We start from the raw sequence: 26,940 nt of genomic DNA on the forward strand, positions 1-26,940 counted from the left end.
GCAATATATTGAGATAACAGGGAGGGTAGGTGAAGTCAGTTGGTTTTTTGATGTCTATTGCTCTCCGAGGGTCCTTTAATTCAAAACACTCTTTATACCAAGAAGTCATATTTTAGGGTGAAATTTCCTGAACTCCTTCACTTATGGCCATTAATATACTGTATATTATTTGATTAGTCAGTTGATTTTCTTTCCTTCTACCTCTGTGAAGTAATCTCCAGAAAACAATGAGTTTATACTGTTCACTGCTCTGTCTCTAGATCCTAGAATAATGTCACATAGTTATATTAACTCATAATATTTCTGCAACAAAAAAATCTACCTTACTAGAAACAGTCCTTACTAGAAACAGTCCTCACACTGTTGCTGATGCTAAATACCTAGCCATTTTTACTTAATTATAGTCCTTCCTTCTTCTGTCTCTCTTCTCCTTTGTAAAACAAATATTTATTGTGTACTATATGCTATGTGTTTTTAAAGAACTTGCTTCATCAGTTATAAACCTTTTGTTTTCCCCATGTTGGCACAATGTTGAGATATCTTTTTACCTTATTAATAATCAATAAAACAAACCTATTAGTTGCCTTATCAATGGAAACTTTTTTTATTCTTGACAATGTTGATTGATTACTTCTTGAAATTCTTTATTAACTTTAGGTAATCACTCTATTTTGGTTTGTGTTCTATGGATCTTGGGCACTCTGAATGTTTTTCATCAGGTCTTTTTTCTTTTTTTCTGCCCTTCTCTCAAATATAAATGTCTTTCATATTTACAGCTTTCCTGGATATTCTGATCTATACCTCTACTCTATGTTTTCACTGTTGGTTTACAAATCTATAAGATTTTGGCTTCTTTGTTCCTTTTCTTATAGAAACCCAGGTTTCAGTTTGGTCTATACTAACTAATGTTATGGACTGAATATTTGTGTTCCCCTAAAATGTGTATGTTGAAGCCCTAATCGTTAATGTGATGGTATTAGAGGTGGGTGGGACCTTTAGGAGGTGATTATATTTATATGACATCATAGGGTTGGAGCCTTCATGAGGCAATTAGTGCTTTTGTAAGAAGAGGAAGAAATGTCTGCACTTTTGATCATGTGCAAGAGAGCAAGGAAGCAGCTCTGTACAAGACAGTTTTAAAGAGGGTACTCACCAAGAGCCAAATCTACCAGCACATTGATCTTAAAATTCCCAGGTCCAGAGCTATTAGAAATAAAGGTCTGCTGTGTAAGCAAACAGTCTATAGCATGTTGTTACAGGAATCTGAGCTAAGCCAGATTTCCATCCCTTGGCCCTGATATTACTAATCTGGTCTTACAGAGTATTAGCAATCTTCGATACCAAAAATTGACCCTACGTAAGTCACACATTGTCATAGTAGTCACATTTCTTTCAAAACTGTAGGGTAGCTCCTACTACTTTAATTTCCTAAAGTTGGTGCTATTATTTTCAGTTCTTTCTCCTTTAAAAACAATAATTATTCTAATTTTGCATTGTTTATAATCACAATCATAAGTTTTAGAGATTCTTTAAAAGACAGTATTAAATTTCTTTATGATTAAAGAAATTTAGATGATTAAATCATGATTAAACCAGTAATAACTTTCAGAAATACATAGTTTTAGGAATGATTTCTTAGATTTCTAAATGTGAAGAATATCACAAGTTTGAAATCAGTTAACTCTTAATATTGTCATTATGATTATATTTTGTACGTGTACCATCCACATTTTCTTTTTTTCCTTTCTTTCTTTTTTTTTTAGAGACAGAGTCTCACTTTATCACCCTCACTAGAGTGCCATGGCATCACACAGCTCACAGCAACCTCCAGTTCCTGGGCTTAGGCAATTCTCTTGTCTTAGCCTCCCAAGTAGCTGGGACTACAGGCGCCTGCCACAATGCCTGGCTATTTTTGTTGTTGTTGCAGTTCAGCTGGGGCCAGGTTTGAACCCACCACCCTTGGTAGATGGGGCTGGCACCCTACACACTGAGCCACAGACTCCGCCCAATCCACATTTTCTAATATAAAAATTGTTTCAAATGTAGAATTTTGTTTACAGAGAAAATAAAACTAAAGGTTGCTAATTTTTATTTGCTTTTTTCCCCAGGCATTTTAGCTGTTCTCTTCTTCCACTTTATACACCTTATATTATTTTTAAAGCCTTGATTCTGTGAAAATACTCATTACTTAAATTAATATCACTTAGAATTAAAGAACACTTTTATTTTCTTTTTCCAATTTTAACTATTTTCTCAAATAGTGAGAAGCTCTCTTAGGAACTCTGAAACCTAGAATTAAATGTTTTTTGTTGTTTACTGTGTAGAGTTACGTGGTAAAAGGTGCTGTTTGATATACAATGTGGAATGCTTAAATCAGACTGGTTAACGTAAATATCATCTCACTTATTGGTTGTGGTAAGACATTTATACTATACTCTTAATAATTTTGATATGTACCATTGCATTATGTACAATAGGTCAGGTCCTACCAAATACCTTCTCTCTTCCTGCACCCCCCACCCTACTCCAGGTATAAGATCATCTCATCCGTGAAGAGTGAGAATTTGATCTCCTCTGACCCCATTTGGATACCCTTGATTGCCTTCTCTTGCCTGATTGCCATGGCTAACACTTCCATTACAATGTTGAATAGCAAGTGGAGACAACGGGCATCCTTGTCTAGTTCCAGAACTGAATAGAAATGTTTTCAGTTTTACTCCATTCACTATGATATTGGCTGTGGGTTTGTTGTAGATGGCCTCTATCAGTTTAAGAAATGTCCTGTCTATTTCTATTTTCTTAAGTGTTCTGATCATGAAAGGATGCTGGATATTATCAAAAGCTTTTTCTGTATCTATTGATAGAATCATATGGTCATTGTTTTTATTTATGTGCTGTATTATATTTATAGATTTACATATGTTGAACCAACCTTGTAAAGCCAACTTGATCATGGTGTATAATTTTTTTGATGTGTTGTTGAGTTCTGTTTGCTACCATCTTATCAAATACTTTCACATCGATATTCATTAATGATATTGGTCTATAGTTTTCTTTCTTTGTTGGGTCCTTTCCTGGTTTGGGGATCAAAGTGATAATTGCTTCACAGAATGAAAAACACTTTATCTTTACTGACTTTACATGCTAACAGGTTTGGGGAAACAACGTCAGTGATTTTGGTTCACTTGTGTTTGTAGTGTATCTGTCTCTAAAGTGTTACCCTCACAGTAGATGATAGAGTACTCTTGTACATGCTGGTTCATACTTGACATATAAACCTGCCTGAGTTATACTGGCTTACTGAACATAAGTGAAGAAAATTTGCAAAGAGGATAACTGTCTTCTTATAGCAAATTAATCATTCAATGACTAAGGTTATGAAAGCAAAGAATACTGAGGAAAGTATCTCTAATATTGACCAACATTCTTTCCTAATTTGTGAGGTAGATGTTTATAAGGTGACTCACATTGACCACAAGTACATACTTTTTCCTGTAGTATAATAGAATATCTTTTCAATGGCAAAAATGATACCCTGTCTAGAATATTATCTTATGGGGTATATCTCTGTAACAACAAGATTCAGGCTCATAAATTAGATGTATAAGATAAAGGTTTTATAATTAGTCACTGTTCACTAACTTCAGAATTGATAACACATGTTCTATAAGTAGGAGTTTCATAGTTGACCACCTGCCTATTTTGGCCACCTCCTTAATTTGATCTTTCAGAGACCAGACATACACCACATGTACATATCAGTGTACTAGACCTGGTTCCTTATATTGACCACCTTTGTATGTTCACCAGTTTGTTACAGTCCCTTGGATGGCCAGCTTACAGAGGTTCTACTGTATATACAGTGTCCATAAATTTCATGTGCGATTTAAAATAGACTAAAATAGACAATTATTTTAAATCGCACATGAACTTTATGGACACCCTGCATAATTAAAATTATTTTTGTGTAATTTAAAACATGTTTTTCTGATTTTTAGTGTGGTAGAAAATCAGCAACATGTGATACAATGTAAGGAAATCCACAGAAATTTTTTAGTTTCATTCAATTGTCAGCTAGTATGTTCCTTTATGGTACTCTTCCCCGTTCCACTCTTTATCCATATGCGGTGGATAGTCTCACTAATCGTTCTTCCGCGTTCCACTCTTTATCCATATGCGGTGGATAGTCTCACTAATCGTTCTTCCCCGTTCCACTCTTTATCCATATGCGGTGGATAGTCTCACTAATCGTTCTTCCCCGTTCCACTCCTTATCCATATGCGGCGGATACTCTCACAAATCGTTCTTCCCCATTCCACTCCTTATCCAAATGCGGCGGATAGTCTCACTAATCGTTCTTCCCCGTTCCACTCCTTATCCAAATGCGGCGGATAGTCTCACTAATCGTTCTTCCCCATTCCACTCCTTATCCATATGCGGCGGATAGTCTCACTAATCGTTCTTCCCCATTCCACTCCTTATCCATATGCGGCGGATAGTCTCACTAATCGTTCTTCCCCGTTCCACTCTTTATCCATATGCGGCGGATAGTCTCACTAATCGTTCTTCCCCATTCCACTCCTTATCCATATGCGGCGGATAGTCTCACTAATCGTTCTTCCCCGTTCCACTCTTTATCCATATGCGGCGGATAGTCTCACTAATCGTTCTTCCCCGTTCCACTCTTTATCCAAATGCGGCGGATAGTCTAATTGTTCTTTATGCATTTGTCCCAAAGCCTCTGTCATATTCACTCATTTCACATTATTTTGTCTGAATTACATCAGTTTTTGGTAATCATTTTCCTGAGAACTGTTTTGTTTGTATTCTCTCTCTGTTGATGTCATGAAAGGGTCATAAAGGGGATTCTCAGTCTTTCTGCTTTTTTTTGTTTTGTTTTTTAGACATTTTGTTTGAAAACACCAGCAGTATCTTCTTAAATAGGAGACCCTGATTATAGAATTGGAACTTTACAAGTAAAAATCCTTACCTTGAGAGTCACCCCAGATTGATAGGCAGCTATATGAAGTTCTCTGAATTAGTATGCAGTTCTGGCCTATCATATATTCAGTTCTGGTCTGAATATAGTTTAGGGAGTAACCAGGACACTGTTTTGCCAGTATTTGTGTTTATAGAAGAATTACCCATGCAGTTAATGCTTTTTTTTGGATTTTTGTCACAGTGTTTGTTGTCGAATTTTTGTCATTAAATGTTAATACCTCATCTTCTAGGTATAGTGTGCTTTTTAAAACAGTCAGTCTGCATAGTAAATAAATAGACATGAAGTAGTACCTTAAAAGGTTCTTTGTATGTGGTAGGGTATGATTTACCCAATTTTAATTTATTCATCTAATTCTAAAGATGAAACGGAAACATATCTGAGATAGTCCAATGTCCTTTGGGATCTTTCAAAAATTTTTAACAGATTTAAAGTTACTATTCTTCCATCTAGTATAACCACCATTTAGCATTTCTTAGATAAAAAATAAGGTTTTGCAAAAATATGTGTAGATTACTACCAGTTTTAAAATATGTCATCTGAAATCATTCCTAAATATTTTAAGATGATTTGGCAGAACCTTTATTTTGTAAATAGCAAGGAATTTGATGTAGGTTTTTCAATAATTTTAGAATTAGTTACAGATGATTTAAAGTAATTCTTTCTTGGGGGCAAAATATTTTAAATGTTAAGACAGACAAAGTACCGCAGTGCTGACCACATCTTATTATGGAGTTAACATTGTTTCCAATCGAGTTACTGTGAACTGCTATTGCTAGATTTATTCTATTATACAAGTCTCCATTTCAGAGTTTCTAATTTTGTAATTTTATTAACTATATTTGCTCAAGACATTTTGAATGTTCAAACTTGTGGGAATCTACTGTGTGGTACCTACTGAATATCAAATGCATACTTAGATTCCCTTAAAATATATTTATAGTATTACCCACTTAATAATTCACTTGTTATTTTTTCCTTAATGAAAAAGGAATGTGAAACTATAAATACATTGTGATCCATTGTCCTAACTGCTTGGCCTCATCTATTACCCATGTGGGAAAAATACATGTGAAGGAAACATATATGTGAAGGAAACTTAGTGTTAATGGAGGCTGGGTGCAGTGGTTCACACCTGTAATCCCAGTACTTTGGGAAGCCAAGATGGGAGGATCATTTGAGGCCAGGATTTAAGGATGCAGTGAACTGTGATCAGGCCACTTCACTCCAGCCTGAGCGACAGAGTGAAATCCTGTGTCTAAAAAAGAAAAAAAGTACTTCTTATTAGAGAGAGTAGAAGGTGAATTATGGTTTTGATAGTTTCTCCTTTATATATTGTACTTATCTGTATAACTGTAGTGAGGTACCTCATACCTCTAATTGGAGAATAAATGTTCTCAATGTGTTTTAAAATAATTGAGCTACTTAAGTCTGTACTATACTCTGTATTGACAAGCACTAGTAGAATTGTAAAGTCCAAGGTACAAGTGATAGGAATGTATTTTCCATCCAATTGATGCCATAATAATAAATGTTTAAAAATACAGTAGAACCACCATCATTGACCACCTCCCTATAGTTACCACCTCCTTAAGTTGATCTACTTTTCATAGACTGGACATGTACTACATGTATGTTCCTTATGTTGACCACTTCTGTATGTTGACCAGTTTGTTACAGTTCCTTGGGTGGTTAACTTGCAGAGGTTCTACTATGTTCTAATAAGTGTACTTTAAAAAATTATTTCAAAAAGTACTTTCCCATAGCCATATTAAAAAAGATGGTTTATCTCAGAAATTTATACTAATGAATTGATCTCATCTAAGTTAGTAAAAGATAAAAATATAAATGGTATATTGCTTTTAGTTCTGAAATTTATGAATACTAATTTTTTAGTCAAGTACAATTTATTTAAAATAACTTACCTAAGTGAAAGTTCATAAGTTCATAAGAGTAGAACACCCCATATACGCACTATTAAATTGGAACTAATCCATCAACACCTATGTGCACATTTGATAGTAAATATCAACAGAAAGCAAGCAGTTGGGAGGGAGCAGGAGGAGGGGAGGAGTAAGTTCATACCTAACGGGAACAGTACACACTATCTGGGTGAGGGGCACACATAATTTTCACTCAAACTATACAAAAGCATTTCCTATACTTAAAACATTTGTAATATCTATAATATCTGAATTTTTTTTAAGAAAAGTATATCATGGAAATCCTGGGTCTAAGCCAATATATTGGGTATATCTTCATTGATATTTTTGATAACTGCATGATATTACATAATATAGTTGTACCATAATTTATTTAATCATTTCTCAGTTAATGAAGTTTGAGGCATATTTCCTTTTTTCTACTTCAAACAATACTATAATTAAATATTTCATCAAAAAAAAATAAAAGTAACTCATATATAAAATCATCCAGGGAGCATATTAAGTGCATGCTAGGTCTTAACCACTACCAATTCTGATTAAGTAGGTCTGAAGTAGAACCTAGCAACTTCTATTTTAAATAAGTGCCTCACATGATTCTGATGCAGGTGGCTTTATAGTAGATTGTTTATTCTTTTTTTTTTTTTTTCTCTTCCATGGCCAGATCTATGGTCATCTTCAATCCATAGATAAATTATTGCCCTTTCCTAATTTAATGTATTTTCTGTGTTCTCATTGGCCTGGTGCATATATCCCCAACAGTTGCATGATATAGTTCACTAGGGTAAGAAAAGAGGAAGTTGGAAGTTCTATTTATATTTTTATCCCATTTATTTAATTTCTATTCATATATGTCTTATAAGGTACATAATTTTTGACATGGTATGTTATAATAAATACAAACATTTTTATAAAGTAATTTTTTAAGTAACTTGTAAATTGGCTACTTTGGGATACTATATTTGCTTTTTTCTGTTTGTTTGTTTAGAGACATGGTCTTACTCTGCTGCTCAAGATAGAGTGCAGTGGTGCTTTTTATAATGCAGTATTAATCATAAATGTTAAATGTTTTTTATATCAAAATATAAACAGGCAGGTCATGGTGGCTAATGCCTATAATCACAGCATTCTGTGAAGTCAAAATGGAAGGATCAATTGAAGCCAGGAGTTTGAGACCAGCCTGGGCAACATAGCAGACCCTTCCTGTACATAAAATAAAAAATTAGCTGGCTGAGGTTGCATATACTCGTAGTCCCAGGTAGTCAGAAATCTGAAGCAGGAGGATCACTTGGGCTCAGGAGTTTAAGACTGCTGTGAGCTGTGATCACCTGGGCAACAGAATGAGACCCTTATCTCAGAAAAATATATAAACAATAGACTATTTACTATCCAGTGGCAATTAACCGTATTTTTTTATCTCTGCTTCCCTACTCCCTTTTGTCCTTTTTATCAGGTGATGCTTTTCCTTGGACTATCAGCTTGCATCATTTCAGCATGTATACCCTTCTTGGAAAACAAGTGACACTTTGCCTGGTGGAACCTATGGGTTGTACCTCTACTCTAGCTGTCACATCTCAAAAGCTACTTGCTACAGGACCTGATATGCGACATTCATTTGTTGTCTGTCTCCATGTTGACCTAGAATCACTAGAGATAAAATGCTCTAATCCCCAGGTTGGTACATTTGATTTATGAAAGGAAATTTAATGTACTATGATTTTAAAACAATAGTTATCCATTTTGTTGAAGGGTCTCTCTTCTACAAGTATCCTAAATTAATTTTAGCTGGGCCGTCAAGATTAGAGTGGTTAGACTAAGAATTGCTTTGAAGCTCTCTCAAGTTTTGTAATTTAAACTCTTGAAAATGTAATGGTGGCAGTACAAATGCATCTTTTGTCTGATGGAATGAAATCAGTTGCAGATGTAATGTTTTTAAACACGGAAGAATTATTTTACTGTTATCATAAGTCTATTGAACTGATCAAATGTAATTTTCAATCATATTCTCACTCAGAACTTTGCTTATAATACAGTGTTGTATAAAAGAAAAAATAGAACTATTTATTATTTTTAAAAGGCATTTTATTAATCCCATAAGATTCTAGTTGTCATAGACCAATCATGTTATGTCTTACAATTTTACAATATAATATAAATTCAAATCAACAAGGTGTATATATATTATTAATTGCATAAAATTATACTTATTTCTTTAACCTCAAGTAGATGGTACTATATTTTTACTTATTGTCTATATTGTCTTTATTTTTAAAATAATCCTTTTTAGGATCCTCAAGCAGAGGAGTTTGTGTCTGCCATGATCATGCTTGTGAATAGCCACTGTATGCTAGCATGAGCAGCAAAGTGAGCTTTTTAAGAGAGTAAAAATAGAGAGCAACAAAACTCTTTAAAAAGTTAAGTTTGATTTTATGAAGTAGGTTCACGTGTCATTCCATATTTTATAGAGCCTCCGTCTTGATACCATCCTTCTTTCTTCTCTTCTCCCTTGCTCATATCCCTTACAAAAGACTGCACAGTTTGGTATGACTTTTTATACAATATATTAGTACACTTCGAAAAGATTAGAACTGCTAGTATGTAGATTAAAGACTTATAAAAATGCATATAATTAAAATTATGACAAGGCTGTTATATTAAAAGAACACTATTATAAAAACTTAAAAGTTTATCCTCTATTATAAAAGTCATTTCTTTTAGAATCAGTAATAAATTCTTTTAAATGTTACTAAATATTCTAGGTTAGTGGCCATTTTGCTTTCTATTATAACTGATAATGATAGAGAAGACAATATTTATGAAATTGACTTCCCCTCTCTGAGATTACTCTTTGAGTGCTACTGCTAATGGTTGCTTTAAAGATGTTTCCAAGAAGAAAGGAAACTGTTATAGGTTGAATTGTGTTCTCACAAAAAGATACACTGAAGTCCTAACCTTCTATATGTCAGAATGTGACTTTATTTGCTAAGAGGTTTGTTACAAAAGAAATACAGTTAAAATGAGTTAATTAGGGTGAGCCCTAATCCTGTGTGACTGGGTATCCTTATAAAATGGGGAAATTTGGACACAGACACATATGGAGGACAGATGATCTGAAGACACAAGGAGGAAGTTCCATTTAAACATGGAAGCAGAGGTTGAAGTGATGAATCTGAAAGCTAAGGAACACCAAAAATGCCAGACATCTCCAGAAGCTAGGAAGATAGCTAGTGAATGATTCTACTCAGTCTTAGTCTTAAAGGGCACATGGCCCTGTTGATACCTTGATTTTCTGATACCTTGATTTTGGCCTTTCACATCTAGAAGTATGAGACAATAAATTTCTGTTTTTTTTTTTTTTAAACTCCCCAGTTTATGGTTCTTTACTATGGCAGCTCTACCAAATAGAATGTAGAGAAACAAATTCAACTTCTTTAGCTCCTTTATCACAGAAGTTGTTAACAAAGGAAAGTTTAGGAGATCTACTCCCAGCATGTCTGTGTAAGCCCTGTCAGCCTACATTTTTCAACCGATTATTCCTATATACTCTGGGAACATTGTAAAATATAACAATTACTATGTAAATAAATGTTCTCAAAGTACTTTTAAATGATCGATCTGCAAAAAGTCTTTGAGGCAGCTATTATAATTTTTTTCATCAGGTATAGAAGAAAGCATACTGAATAAAAAATGACTTACCAACTGAAAAATAGAAAGTATAAACAAAATGGAATTTTAGAACTGAAAAGTACAGTCACTGAAGGAAGAAAATTATACTATGTGGGTTTAAAGGAAGCCTGAGTATGACAGAAGAAAGTCGCTAAACTTGAACACAGATCAGTAGAAATTATTGAATTTGAAAAACAGAGAAAAAAAGATTTTTGAAAAATGAACACAGCTTCATCAACAGAAGTGGAGAAGACCCCTAATATTATCTAATGGGAGTTCCAGAAAGAGAGGAGAAAAAGATTCAGGCAGAAAAAATGAATAACTATAGAAACTTCCCAAATTTAGGAAAAGAGACAGGCTTTAACATACTCAAGAAGTTCACCCAATCCCAAATAGGATAAACTAAAGTAAAATATGCTTTGACACATTGTGATTGAAAAACTGAAAACCAAACAAACTTTTTAAAAAATTTTGAAAGCAATTATAGGAAGAGACACATTCTATATAAGTAAGCAATGATTTGAATGAGTGCAGATACCTCATTAAAAACCATAGGAGACGTAAGCCCTTAGAACATTATCTTTAAAGTGCTAACATGAAAGACCTGTTAACCCACAGTGAAGACACCCACAGAAAGGAAAGTGAAATAAACACATTCTTCTTAGATGAAAGAAACTAAAAGTTTGTCACCAGCAGCCCTGTTCCACAAGCAATGCTAAAGGAAGTTTTTCAGGGTGAAGAAAGGTATCAGATGAAAATTTGGATTTTCAGCAATGAAGGAAAGCCAGTAGAGATGATAAATGTTTTTGGAAAAACTATTAATGTGTGTATAACTTTTAATGTAAAAAGCATGGCATTGCCAGGTTTTTCAGTGTGTGTAGATGTAATATATGAGACATAGAAGATAGGCAAGACAAACTAGAGAAAGATGAGGTAAAGGGCCGAGTTTTTACATATTATATGATATAAATTCTTAAGTAGGTTGTGAACGTTTTGGTATGATATTATAATCTTTTAGAACAACTACTAAACAAATGCAAAAATGCAAAGGGATGGGGCAAAAAAAGCCAATAGATTAATTAAAATTAAATACTGAAATATATTCAAATAAGCCAAAGGAAATCAGGAAATCATAGCAGAACAGTAAAAGGGAGAAGGTAGAAATGATACAAAAAATGCAATGGTACAGCTAAGCCAGTTGTATCAATAATTACATTAAATATTAATGGTCTGAACTAAGAATCAGCAAACTAATGCCGACGGGCTAAATTTGGCCACAAGCATTTTTCCTTGTGATATCAATCATAGTCTAGGGTCGCGTTCATGCTACAGCTGCAGAATTGAGTGGCCATAACAAAACATGGGGAGGGCCTGCTGGTTTATGCCTGTAATCCCAGGATGCTGTGAGGTTGAGACAAGAAGTATGCTTAAGGCTAAGAGTTCAAGAGTGGTAACTGAACAATGTAGTTCACAAAGCATGGATCTAACACTCCAATTAAAAGGCAAAGATATATAGTTGGGGGGCGGGTGTAAAAGCAAGACTCTACTATTTACTACCTAAAAGTGAAGCACATGAAATATAAAAACCAAATTATACGTAGACGCCTATGAAAAGATATAAACAGCATAAGAAGGCTGGACTTATTTTAGTGTCAGATAAAATAAACAAAATAGTATTACCAGGGGTAAAGAGTAACATAAAACAAAAAATTGACAGAATGAAAGGGAAAAATAGATAATTGTACAACCTTGGTAGGCAAGTTTTATAATGTACTTCTCAGGGGTGGATAAAACTATTAGATAAATAAGTAAAGATATAGAAGAAATGAAAAATACCATGAACTCACTTTGATCTTTTTAGTATTTATAGGACACTATATTATACAACTGTGGAATGCACTTTTTCTTTCAGGTATGCATGGTGTCATGTTTAAGAGGATCAAAATCATATGTATGTGTATTATTTGACCGGTGACATTAAATTAGAAATCAATAATAATAAAATATTTAAAATTTTTTTAAGTATCTAGACCTTAAATAACATGTTTCTAAATAATTTCTGGAACAAAGGGAGAATCATATGAGAAATTAGAAAATATTTTTATTGCATTACAATGAAAAAAAGTGGATATAGCTTATGGCAGTGTTTAGAGAAAAAAATAACTTTAAAAACTAATGTTATAAAACAGGAAAAATCATGAATATTAATTATAAAACTTGAGTGACATAAACCTCTTTCTTATGAGTGCTTGCTTTCAGACTCTTTGAATTGTTTCAAAATTCCAGAGGATAGCTTAATTTCTTTTGCCTCCCCCCAAAATGAATTAAGCCAATATTTATTGAGTACTTTGTGTAAGACAGACATAAGGGAAACAAAGATGAATAATACAAACACGTGAAGAAGGCCATATCTACATACACCGTGATCCAACTGTTGTAATCCACAGATAAAGAGCAAATTTTGAAAATATCATGGAAAAAATCTGTGTATGCCACATTACGGGAGAACCAAGATTTGATGAATGGCTTAATTCTCATAAGAAATCACAGAGACCAGAAGAGTATCTATAAATTATGAAAATTTTTATAAAAGCTATTCAATCTAGATTCTAAATCAAGCAAAAATAACCTTTTGTATATGAAAACTAAAAGATCTGTTCCAATAAGACAGTTTATCACTGATAGAAATGTACTACATGAAGTGTTTAAAAAATGTTCACGATCAAAGGAAATGACACCAGATGGTTGGGCATCTCTGCAAGTGTTTATTGTCCATTGAGTTGGCTCTTTTGTGAATTAATAATTTATGTTGTTTATGTTAATTTGTGTTTTCCTGATTACTAATAAGGTTGATCTTTTTTTTTCTAATGTTTATTGATCAGTAAATTTGCTCCTTTGTGAATTGATAATTCATATCATTTATCCAGTCTTCTAGTTTTCATTTCTTAGCAATTTGAAAGAGCTTCTTTTATACTCTATAAATACACACACTTTTTCTGTAATGTAATTAATTTGCCTTTAAACTTTATAGCATCTGGCAGGCTTTTGTGGCTCCCTAACTCAGCTGCTCTGGAAGATTCAAGTACAGTTGATAAAGTACCGCTAATGAAACTGTGACTAGATGGGCATGGGTTATTCCCTTATGTAACAAGACATCTTTGCCTGCAACATCAGGGAAGACATGAAGAAGGGGTCCTTTCAAGGAACAAGTCAAAATCTACTGAAGTATAAAAACTTGAAACAAATAAAGTACACCTTAAAAATGATGCACCCCAAGCAAACATTAAAAAAAAAAAAAGAGTGATTAAGTGATGATGTGAATTGATTCTTGGAATACCTTAGACCAAACTCACAGATAGTTTCATATTGGGGAGAGTATAGCAACAGTCAGGAAGTAAGGGAAGAAATGCTGTTGCTTTAAAGAAAGGCAGTCCATGGGAAGGAAGACAATTGAAAAGACAAGCCACAAAGAAACATGCAATGGTATGTTCTCCTTGTAGAGAACCTGGTCAAGGAATTGCAGATTCCCAGCAGCCCTTGAAACTCAAGATATAGGCACTGGAATTTATTACCTATGTGGGTCCACAGAGTACAAAATAACCAAGTGTAAGACTAAAGTAGCCATAGGTCTTAGTGAATTTCCTTTTATAAGATGTTTTGTTTGTAGGGAAAGGAGCACTTATCTAGATTTTTTCCTGATAATCCCAAAGGAATCTATGCTGTCAGTGAATCCAAACTTTTTGGAACATTTAAAGAAAGATATCTTTGACAGTCAGAACAGATCTAATGTACACAGTTGTTCTCTGGGCACAGGGAATGAGTGAAGACTGTGAAGAAATTTTGGATGCACTTAAACCACAGAAACACAAAACAAAGATACCTAAAATTGTCAATTTTTAATAACTACTAGTATTATTTTAGTTACAACCTCATTGTTACTTTCTAAACTGAGCCTGTTTCACAACTTTTCCCTCAGAGCCAAGTCTATATTGTAGATATTGGTATGATCTGGCTGTGATCAAAACCAGTTTTCTCAATTCTACCCATCAAAGAGTACTGCTGCCTCTGTGTGAGAAAAATCATTTAAGAAAAGAATAAGGTGATTAAATTGGTTTATCTAAAACAATATATTTTTAACACAGAGAACTTAGACATAACTAAGTTGTTTTATACTTGGTTCTAATCAACAGTCATCTTTTTTAAAAAACAAAAATACGTGTAAATGTTAAAACACCCCTAAACAAAGGGTACTGCTTTGTATTTGGAAAGGAATTTTTGGTTATATTGTTTTCCTGGGTGAAAGTAACAATTTATCATAATAGAAATTTATTTATAAGTTGCCATAAAATCTGTGTTTTCAAAGTATTGAATGAAAATGCATTTGCTATTTATTAAAAATTAAAAAAACTGACATCTTTTGCCAAAAATGTTTAATCTTTCATTGTCAAATATATTTCTCTTTTTATTTTCCAAGTATCATTTTCTTAATAAAAAGAACATCATGAACCCTCCAAAACCACATGGATACATATGTACACATACACATAGGATTTTGTGATTTCTTATTTTTATTTATTCTTTCAAAATTAATGACTCCAAGTAAACCTCTTTCTTGTGAATGCTTGCTCACTGATTCATCTGTTTTTGCTTTTACTTTTTGTTTTTAAAATATATATATTGTAAGGAAGAGGTGCAGATCAGTACTTCTTGTCCTTTTTTATTCCGTTGACTACTTTTAGAATGTGATAAAATGTGCCACAACGCCTGGCTATTTTTTTTGTTGCAGTTTGGCTGGAGCTGGGTTTGAACCCACCAACCTCAGTATATGGGGCCAGTGCCCTACTCACTGAGTAACAGGTGCCACCCTGAAACAGTTTTAATAATTAGTAACAACCGATATGACAAATGAAGTAATTTTTCTGAATTTGTATTCACTTAGAGCTCTCCTCATTGTTCAATACAAACCACTAAATTGCTTGGTGAAATTTGGTTTTGCCTTGGTTTCCACTGACATTGTATATACATGTTTTTCTTCTTCCTCTCTATCTTTATGATTCTATTCTGTCTGACTCTATTATCCTTTAATAGCCTGTAGAATAAGTCCTTCCTCTCTAACTGCATTGGACTCTCCATTGCCCCTATATCCTGTCTTGGTCATCTCTAAACTTACGTTTTGCTCATTCTGTACTTCTTAATAGAATGACTTTGTATGCCCCTAAATCCTATCTGTCCTTCAGGAAAAAATATCTCCTTGAGGCTTTTCTCAACTTCTCCGGTCCAAGTAAGTTCTTTTTTTGAATGATTATAGATAAAAAGAGGAAATATATGTGAAAAAAATTAAAAATGAAGTGCTGTATTTTTTCTATTCAGTTAGCATTTAATACTCAAAATATAATCAATATTGAGTCACCTTCATATAAAACTGATGTAAAGCTGCCTAATGTGGTACTCATTTTTTAGACAATATTTTTAAAAGTTTAATTAAGATACACTTAATATACAGTAAACTGCGTGTTTAAATTATCCAATTTGATATGATACATACACACATTAAACTATCCCCACAATCAGGATAATCAATAAATCCAACATCTTCAGTTTCTTTATGCAGCTATGGAATTCTCTTTCCCATTCTTACTCTATCACAGGCAACCACTGATTCTGTCATTATGGATTAGTTTTTGTTTTGTAGGATTCTGTGTAATGAAATCAGTTTTATTCTTGTTCGGCCTAGTATTCTGCATAATTATTTTAAGATTACTTCATGTGATTGGCTTGCATTAATAATTTATTTCTTTTTATTGCTAAATAGAGTTCTGTCAAATGGATACACTTCAAGTTTTTACTACTTGTTAATGAACATTTGTGATTTTTTTCCCTCCAATTATTGGCTGTTAGACATAATGTTGGTATGAATATTTATGTACACATGTTGGTATGAAAATAGGCTTTCATTTGTGGGGGGAATTACTTAGATGTGGAATGACTGGACCATGTATAGTAGGTATATAATTTTTTCAAAAATAAACCATTTTTATTCAATATTTTATGTTCCCACTAGTAGAAAAATGGGAGTTTTAATTGCTCTCTATCCTCACTGATAATTGGTATGGTCAGGCTTCTTAAACTTAGACATTCTAACAGGTGGAATGTGATATTTCATTGTAGCTTTGACCTAAAGGATAATAGTTGAATATCAAATTATTTTGTCTTTTTTTAAAAAATTCTGAATTTATAAGTCTCGAAGTTTTCTGTTAGCAACTTTCTTCTTTGAAAATAGAAATATGTTTAAAGTTTATATCTTTGTTTGCTTGGCATTTTAAACACACAATGTACTTGTTGACATTTATGCATAATTTTTCAATAGTAACAGGAATCAGTAAACAGTAAAGGGAATCAGAAGCAGTGACCATAAAAGCAACTATTCTCTTAAATAAATAAACCAATGCCTTTAGAAGTATTGAGAACTTTACTTTTATGGTTTATGCTCTTATTGAAAAAAAAATTGTTTCTTTTTAGAGAGAGACTTATTTATGATTATAAAGAACCAAAAATTTGAGCTAACATTTTTCTAAGAAGCTTTTTATAATATCTTTATTTGTTAGATTATTTCTGAACAAAATAGTTATAACCTGAGATTTGAAACTTTATTACACCAAAAGCAAGAGGGAACTGCACATTCAAGTACTGTTTTATATCAAATAAGGATTGACAACAGTGTTTTCATGCATCTGTTCTGCCCACATAAGAAGCCAGCTTCATCATCTGGATTTGTCCTGGGGCTGAAACTTTTTATAAATATGAGAATTATACTTGTAAAAAATGGCAAGTAGAATATGGTATCCAGCTGTGGATTTGCTTATATATTATTTTGCATTTATTTCTTGGGCTTGTTTTATACAGTATATGGCAATATGTTATAAAAATTCCATGATTAATGCTTATTTATGAAATCTTGTGTAAATATCTTAGAACTCAGTCAAACAATGTGCAAGTTAAACAGTTTTTTTCCACCAAGTATTGGAATGACATATCCTATGGTAAAGTAAATTGGATTACGTTATCTATGGAAAAGTTTCGTATGTAACATTTTATCTTTACTATTATATATTATATTATTCTTTTAAAATTTATTTTTCTGGGCAAGAAATCTTGTTTTACATTTATTCTTAGGAAAAATAGATAAGGATGGTAGTAATTTTCTGTTTCACTAAATAATTGGATTTACTAAGATGTATTTGATTTCTAATTTTGATCCTGTCTTCTGGTTAAAAGGCATTTGTATTTATTCTTTATCTATATATTAAAATAAATCTGTTCAGTAGTAAGTTGTGCTTTTATTACTGTAGTTTTAATTCACAAAATGTCAGATTATAAAATATCACAAGTTATGAGAATGAGACAAATTTCAAGTATGAATAAATCATGATTGGTGATAGATTTAGTAGATTTTTGCTGTTTAGAATCGTGTTTTTCCAGTCTGGTGGTTTTATTTATATTTAACATTTAAGTGAATTACGACTAGAAGTTGATAGACTTGTTTTCTGTTTTTTTTTTTTTTTAATCATTGTTGTTTGTTTTTCCCTTTTTGCTCAGGTCCAGCTCTTCTGTGAGCTAACTGATACCATGAATAAGGTCTGGAATAAGATTCAGAAGAGAGGGAATCTCAATTCATCTTCAGTCTATCCAGAAACCATGGCAGGTCCTGTGCCTACTTCTCCAGTTAGAAGCAGTGTAGGCACAGCTCCTCCAGATACTAGCACATGCAGCCCCTCTGCTGACATCGGAACTACTACTGAGGTAAGTGTTTTTGAAAAATCTTGCTAATAAATAATACACAGTTCCATATTATGGCTAAGAATGAAGATAATCTTACCATTGTGGGAACTAACAGAGTCATCAGGCTTGTGACGAACTGTGGCAGCAGTGAACTGTGCGTTACTATTCTTTTTAGGTCCAAGTTTTTTTATCATTTTCTGAGGGAGTATAGGCAAATACATGCTATATAGACATACTCTTATTTTACAATGTGAATGTTACTTTCTTTGCATTACTGTTATTATTATTGCTTAATACTTCATTGCAGCAATCGTCTGATTTCTTTTCTGAATGTATTTGTCTTCGCTAGTTCTTCGCGAGGTTTTTGTTTCTGGTCCCTATCTTAAACATTGTTATTGTTGTTAAATTTTGAGCCTTTTTAATTTTGTGAAGCAAAAAGTGGAAGCCTAATGAACACATGTATATGTGAAAATAATAAAAAAAAGTATCTAAGGCCCCTCTAAAAACATAATAAATAAAAAAATAAACTATTTTAAAAAGAAAAAATATTTCAATATTGAATAAGTTGAAGAATTTCTCATTGGCGTATTAAGATAAATAAGGAAAATGCTTATGCTAGATTTGTTGATTTTGGGCTAGCTATGGATTTAACCTGATCTGTATGACAAAAATTTGAAAATGAAAAGAATCTTAACATAAAAGATACATAAATTAATACTTAATACCAGGTAAATCGGCTCATGGAGAAGGTAATATAGGTTGGTTGTGTGGGGGAAAGTAGTATGGCAAGATTTTCAAAATGTTCTTTCTTTTATTTACATAGTGTGGTCAAGAAAAGAGATATGTAATTACTGTAAGTCCAATATCACTTAGAAACACACAAAGCTTGTTCTATAAGAAATATCTTAAAATAATTTTGTTTTCCGTAAAGGGCATGAAGATTTTTATGAAGGTGGTTATGATATGAAGATCAATGTTAAGGCTTTGTCTTACAACTTAGAAGGAGATGTTTGCGTATGGAGTATTTCACGTTAAATTTCTCTTCTTACTCTCAAGAAGATATTTGTATGGAAATTAAGATTCACCGTGTGGATCTGAGTTTAAATTTACCTCTTTCAGAATTTGCCAGTAGGCCAGGTGCAGCAATCACAACTGTAATCCTAGTACTTTGGAAAGCAAGGACTAGCCTGGAACAGTATAGTGAAACCGCCTCTCTACAAAAACAATTTAAAAATTTTAAAAAATTAGCTGAGCATGGTGGCACATGCATATAGGCCCAGCAGCTCAGGAGGATGAGGTGGGAGGATCACTTGAGCCCAGGAGGTTGAGGCTGCAGTGAGCTATGATGGATCATACAACTATACTTCAGCCTGGATAACAGAGTGAGACCCTGTCTTAAAAAAAAAGAAAAAAAAATTAAAGAATTAGCCAGTAAATGATGATATATAGTCACTGTTCCCCGTAGTGTGTATAGATATTTCTTTATCTCTAATTCAGCCTATAGTTGCTGTAGTTGTTTAATTCATTTAGAATCAAAATTTGTGCCCAAGGTTTCATTTCTTATTATAATCTTTTGAGTTCCCATGTAAAAGCTGTTCTTGTGATTTTGATTAATTTGCTTTCATATTTAAAATGCATTACCTGCTGAGTGGAAATAAAACCTGGCTATCTCATTGGAAAAGCTACTAAATGAAAGACACTATAGAGAACCTATAAAAAGGAGAAAGGATATAAATATATTTTGTTTTATTCCATTCAGAAGACTATACTTCATTCAACACAGATTCCTGGAAAACTCTAGTAGTATTTTGCTTCTCTTGGTAATCATTGTCCTAGTAATTATTTTCTTAATTTATTTATGTTTTATTTTTTGAGATAGGCTCTTGCTCTTACACCTAGGATACAGTGCTGTGGTGTCGTCATAGCTCACTGCAACGTCAAACTCCTGGGTGTCTGAGCTTACAGGTACATACCACCATGTTAGGCTAATTTTAAATATGAGGTCTCCCTGTTTGCACAGCTCGATCTTGAACTCCTAGCCTCTGCAGTTCTTCCACCAGCTAGTCCTCCCAACTAGCTAACTTCAAAATGCTAGGATTACAAGCATGAGCCACTGCGCCTGGTCCTAATAATCTTTTGATTTTAGGTGGACTTTCTATTAACAACACCATCTTTGTAATCAATAGAACTGTCTGTATGGAGATTTAAATATACAGTATATATGCTTTGGTTAGTTATACCACTAGTACTTTTGAAGATTTTTCATGTCATTGCATATATGGAAAATGATATTTGTATTTATGGCAAGTAGAAAATAGCTCTCTAAACCCTGAGAGCTCTATTTACCCCAGGCCCCACACAAAGACTTTAAGGACCAAGGGAATTCATGTTTCAGTATACTTGTGACACATCCCATATTTTCTCAGCACACTAGTTAGCAAGTTCCAAGTTATAATTCCTCTTTGATAAAGATATTCTTAATATTTTTATTATTGCCTCATAACTAGGTACTAATTTAAATAAAAATTTTATATTAAAATTGTTTCATTATTATAGTTATTTCTTCCTTTGTTAAAATATTAATAATATTATAACAAATAATAGCTATGATGGTATACATTAGATTAGTATAGCATAATCTTCATGTACCTAGGACTAAGAAGTAAATTAAAAGTCAAATTGAAATGACATGATTATTTAACGCCCCCCCCCCTTTTTTTTTGCGGTTTTTGCCGGGGCTTGGCTTGAACCTGCCACCTCCGGCATATGGGGCCAGCACCCTATTCCTTTGAGCCCCAGGCGCCACCCTAACCCTAATATTTTTATCTTAAAAACCCTAAGGCTTATGATAATCTATTAACATCATGTGGAACATAAGACTGACAACTTGTAGGTTTAGTTCTGAGTAAATCCCAGTGTTTATTATTTTTCTTTTTCCACCTGTTTTTTTCTCTTTCTTTTTTTTTTTTGAGACAGAGTGTTACTATGTTACTGTTGGTAGAGTTCTATGGTGTCACAGCTCACAGCAACCTCCAACTCTTAGGCTTAAGGAATTCTCTTACCTCAGCCTCCCAAGTAGCTGGGACTATAGGCACACGCCACAACGCCTGGTTATTATTTTTTTTTTTTTTGATTGCAGTTGTCATTGTTGTTTAGCAGGCCCAGGCTGGGCTCAAACCTGGCAGCCTTGGTGTATGTGGCTGGCGCCCTACTCACCGAGCTATGGTGCCGAGCCTGTACTTGTTTTTATAAGAGCTGGGAACATAAAATGAAGCCCCACTAAACTGAAAATGTTGAATTACACCATTTGTATGCCAAATTTTGCTTATCCTTAGGGCCTAATGCAAAATTTTTATCAAGAAGATTTGCAGTAACTTTCCATTTTGTAGTACTTACTAAACTAAACATTTTATAAGCTTTATCTCTTTGAATTCTCAAACCAATATTATGAGGTGGGTAATATTATATTTATATTTCACAGTGAAGAATTTGTGCCTACAGAGGTTTGGTGATTTGCTCAAGCTCATAAAGACATTTCTTTATGTAACTTCTCATTTTCTTTCTCCACATGTCTTAACTTTTTCCTTCTTTCTCACCTTCTTTTTGCTGTTTTGTTAGCTCTTTAGTTTTTTTCTATGTTGTTTACTTAAATGTCTCCCTTTTTCCAAATACTAATTCTTCCTCTAGCTGTTTCTAATCTGCTTGTTTTCAGTCAGTGGTTGATACAAACAGGAGATTGGAGAATGAGAAGAGAGAGATGTTAGTGTTTTTCTTCCTTGTTCCTTCCCTGTTTGGATGCATGTATCTCTAGCACTGACTGGGTCTTTTCAAGAGTATAGGTCCTGCCAGGGAAACCTCTGTGGTTGTGCTTCTCATGGGACTAGTTAATACTGCTTCCTCCTTTTGCATATTAAGCCCTAAAGATGATTTTGCCTTCTTATTGTTGCTAGATTCTAGATGCCTCAAAATCACTAGGTAATTCCTTTTACCCTGCCTATACCTTTGTGAGTAGTACCTTTATTAAAACCCCTTTATTTAAACAATGTTTGTTGAATTCTGTTAACTGTTTAATTCCTGATAGATACACTGACTTTTTTTTTTACACCATCCTGATATATTTATTTGCCTTTTAAGATGCTTAATTATAGTCTTTTTAGATTTTCTTAACTCCATTTATTTGGGTTGCTAAGTTTTTGTTAGGTATATCTGCTGACTCCTGCTTAGCATGACACATTTTCTTTTCTATTTATTTATTTATTTAATTAAGTCATATACACATAGATCATGAATACTTTTATGCATAGGTGGGATACAATTTGTTGATTTTTTTATACAATCTGACATGCTTACATTAAACCAATCAACATAGCTTTCGCCTCATTTACTTGATTATTGTGTTAAGACATTTACGTTCTACACTTGACAGATTTGACTTGTACCCTTGCAATGTGCTCCATAGGTGTGATCCCACCATTTACCCTCCCTCTATCAAACCTCCCCACTCCCCTCCCTTCGCACTCCATTTCTCTTCTTCATCCTGGGCTATAGTTGTGTTCTATCTTTCATAAGAAAGTGTGAGTAAATATAAGTTGGTTTCGTAGGAACTGTGTACATTGGATACTTTTTATACCTCTCCCCTCCCCTCCCTTCCCACTCCATTTCTCTCCTTCATCCTGGGCTATAATTGTGTTCTATCTTTCATAAGAAAGTGTGAGTAAATATAAGTTGGTTTCATAGAAGTACTGAATACATTGGATACTTTTTCCTTCATTCTCAAGGAGTAGGGCGCTGGCCCCATATACCAGGGGTGGCAGGTTCAAGCCTAGCCCTGGCCAAAACTGTAAAAAAAAAGTGAAGACTGAAATGGATACTATGAAGCTACATTGGAATTGCAGTATCATGATGCATTTTCTTATGTGGTTTATAATTTTTTTTATCATGAGCTTATCTTCAAAAGTTTATGGGACTCCTCTGAGCCCTATGTTATGGAACCTAGAGAAGTTTTTAGTTTCTTTTATTAGCAAAGGTTTGCCTGTGTTTGCAAACAGTATGTACAACATCCCACACTAACTAGTAATAGGATTGAGTTTCTCATGAATGACTTTCTAATGCCTATACCTCACCTCTCTTCTGTCCTGGGATTTGGAAAATTCCCATGACATTCATTCAGCTTGATGTCTAGTGTTGCTTTTTATAAAAAGGTAGCTTTCGGGGGGTCCAGGCTTTAATAAACAGACTTCCCAACTCAGGCTGTTTAGGCCATGTCTCCAGTGTCAGAATGAGTGTTAAAATGCCATAGCTCCATGGGTGTGGTCCCACCATTAACCCTCCCTCTGTCAAACTAATCAACACACTGAATCCCACAAAGGCATAAATGTATTCATGATCTATGTACACATGACTTAATAAAAAAAAATGCCATTGCTCGACCCTTAAACCCTTTATCTGAGTTTGACACTTGTACATACCACATGGATTCAGTCCCCACTTGTAACCCTGGCATTGTATTTCCTTTTCATTTCTTCCATCTTTTTTTTTTTTTTTTTTTTTATTGTTGGGGATTCATTGAGGGTACAATAAGCCAGGTTACACTGATTGCAATTGTTAGGTAAAGTCCCTCTTGCAATCATTTCTTCCATCTTGAGAGTTTTCTTTATTACAAAGTTAGCTATTGTATGAGAAAAAGAGATGGTGATCTCAAATTAGACATTTTTAGGAGAGTTTAATAGAATGACACAGATGTTAAGTGAAAAGGGAAACCACAGGAGATGGTATGGTACCCTCGAGTTGTTGTTGTTATCACTAGGCTTAAAGGGCAGGAGGGAGAGCTTATCAGAACAGGAAATAAATACCCTGATTTAATTCTCCTCTCTGTTTTCTTTTTCCTACCACTGTTTCTCATTGACTGAAACCTATCGAAAACAGAGGACATGGGAATACAACCATGTTTTCCACATAGGTTAGCCTCCCAGGCACAGAGGGTGATAAAGGGTGGAAAGTATATGTATAGGGCCAAAGAAAAGATATTCAGCATCACTGTCAGGGATTCATCTACAAAAATCCTAGAAGTGATCAAGGAATATAGTAATGTCTCAGGATACAAAATTAACACTCATAAATCTGTAGCCTTTATATACACCAACAATAGTCAAGGGGAAAAAACAATCAAGGACTCTATTCCCTTTTCAATAGTCCCAAAGAAGATGAAATATCTGGGAGTGTATCTAACTAAGGACGTGAAAGATCTCTATAAAGAGAACTATGAAACTCTGAGAAAGAATAGCTGAATATGTTAACAAATGGAAAAATACACCATGCTCAAGGCTGGGAAGAATCAACATTGTTAAAATGTCTATACTTCCTAAAGCAATCTACAGATTTAATGCGATCCCTATTAAAGCACCTCTGTCATATTTTAAAGACCTGGAAAAATTAGTACTTCGTTTTATATGGAAACAGAAAAAACCTTGAATAGCCAAGACGTTACTCAGAAATAAAAACAAATCGGGAGGAATCACGCTTCCAGACTTCAGACTGTACTATAAATTGGTAGTGATCAAAACAGCATGGTACTGACACAGAACTAGAGAGGTAGATGTATGGAACAGAATTGAAGACCAAGAGGTGAACTCAGACACTTATCGTCATTTGATTTTTGATAAGCCTATTAAAAATATAAATTGGGGGAAGGATTCCTTATTCAATAAATTGTGCTGGATGAATTGGCTGGCAACCTGTAGAAGACTAAAACTGGACCCACACCATTCTCCTCTAACAAAAATTGTCTCTTACAATTAAGGATTAATTGGATTTAAGGACTTAAACTTAAGACATGAAACTATAAATATTCTTAGAGAGAGTGCAGGGAAAATACTTCAGAAAATTGGCCTGGGAGAATACTTCATGAGGAAGACACCCCGGGCAATTGAAGCAACATCAAAAATACATTACTGGGATCTGATCAAATTAAAAAGCTTCTGCACTGCCAAGAACACACTAAGTAAAACAAATAGACAGCCCTCAGAATGGGAGAGGATTTTGCAAGTTATACCTCCAACAGAGGTCTAATAACCAGAATCCACAGAGAACTCAAACTTATTACTAAGCAAAAAACAAGTGATCCCGTTTCATTGTGGGCACGAGACATGAACAGAAGCTTCTCTGAAGAAGACAGGTGCATGGCCTACAGATATATGAAAAATGCTCATCATCTTTAATAATCAGAGAAATGCAAACCAAAACTACTCTGAGATACCATCTAACTCCCGTAAGAGTAGCCCACATCACAAAATTCCAAAACAACAGATGTTGGCGTGGATGTGGAGAAAAGGGAACACTTCTGCCCTGCTGGTGGGAATGCAAGCTAGTATGTTCCTTTTGGAAGGAAGCATGGAGAACACTCAGGGATCTAAATGTAGACCTGCCGTTTGATCCTGCAATTCCTCTTCTAGGTGTATATCCAAAGGACCAAAAATCATTTGACAATGAAGATATTTGCACCAGATTGTTCATTGCAGCTCAATTCATAATTGCCAAGTCATGGAAAAAGCCCAAGTGCCCATCAACCCATGAATGGATTAATAAATTGTGATATATGTATACCGTGGAATACTATGCAGCAGTAAAAAAAATGGAGACTTTACCTCTTTTATGTTTACATGGATGGAGCTGGAAAATATTCTTCTTAGTAAAGTATCTCAGGAATAGAAAAAAAGTATCCAATGTACTCAGTACTACTGTAAAACCAATTTATAATCACTCACACTTGCATATGAGAAACGAAACACAACTTTAGCCTAGGATGAAGGAGGGGAGGGGAAGCGGTAGGAGGGATAGTAGGGGATAGTAGGGGGACCACCTATGGAGCACTGCAAGTACAAATTGTATCTATCATGTGTAGAACACAAATGTCCTAATGCTATAATTGGGTAAATGAGGGAAAAGCTATGTTGATTAGTATGATGTAATCACTCCAATTTGTACAAATAATCAACATATTGAAAATGGCGTAAATGTATTTATGTTCTATGTACAAAAGATTTAATAAAAAATAAATAAATAAAACAAAACTACTTTGAGATATCATTTAACTCCAGTAAGATTAGCCCATATCACAAAATTCCGAGACCAGAGATGTTGGCGTGGATGTGGAGAAAAGAGAACACTTCTACACTGCTGGTGGGAATGCAAACTAATATGTTCCTTTTGAAAAGATGTTTGGAGAACACTTAGAGATCTAAAAATAGATCTGCCATTTGATCCTACAATTCCTCTACTAGGTATAGACCAAAAATCACATTACAACAAAGATATTTGTACCAGAATGTTTATCGCAGCCCAATTCATAATGCTAAGTCATGGAAAAAGCCCAAGTGCCCATCCATCCACAAAAGGATTAATAAATTGTGGTATATGTACACAATGGAATATTATGCAGTCTTAAAGAAAGATGGAGACTTACCTCTTTCATGTTTACATGGATGGAGCTGGAACATATTCTTCTTAGTAAAGTATCTCAAGAATGGATGAAAAAGTATCCAATGCACTCAACCC

The 26,940-nt window shown here is 33.9% G+C and overlaps 1 protein-coding gene across 9 annotated transcripts in view; it reads left to right on the forward strand.

The window, feature by feature from the left end:
* Window positions 1-26,940, forward strand: part of VPS13B (vacuolar protein sorting 13 homolog B) — a 980,186-nt gene that overhangs the window by 501,365 nt on the left and 451,881 nt on the right. For all 9 annotated transcript variants that reach the window (XM_053558614.1, XM_053558617.1, XM_053558615.1 and 6 more), the window contains 2 exons: window positions 8,396-8,616; window positions 18,205-18,408. In XM_053558614.1, the coding sequence (XP_053414589.1) occupies window positions 8,396-8,616; window positions 18,205-18,408 (425 nt within the window). The remainder of the gene's footprint in view (window positions 1-8,395; window positions 8,617-18,204; window positions 18,409-26,940) is intronic.

This window comes from Nycticebus coucang, chromosome 13 (assembly GCF_027406575.1).
Source record: "Nycticebus coucang isolate mNycCou1 chromosome 13, mNycCou1.pri, whole genome shotgun sequence".
NCBI classification, from domain to species: Eukaryota; Metazoa; Chordata; class Mammalia; order Primates; family Lorisidae; genus Nycticebus; species Nycticebus coucang.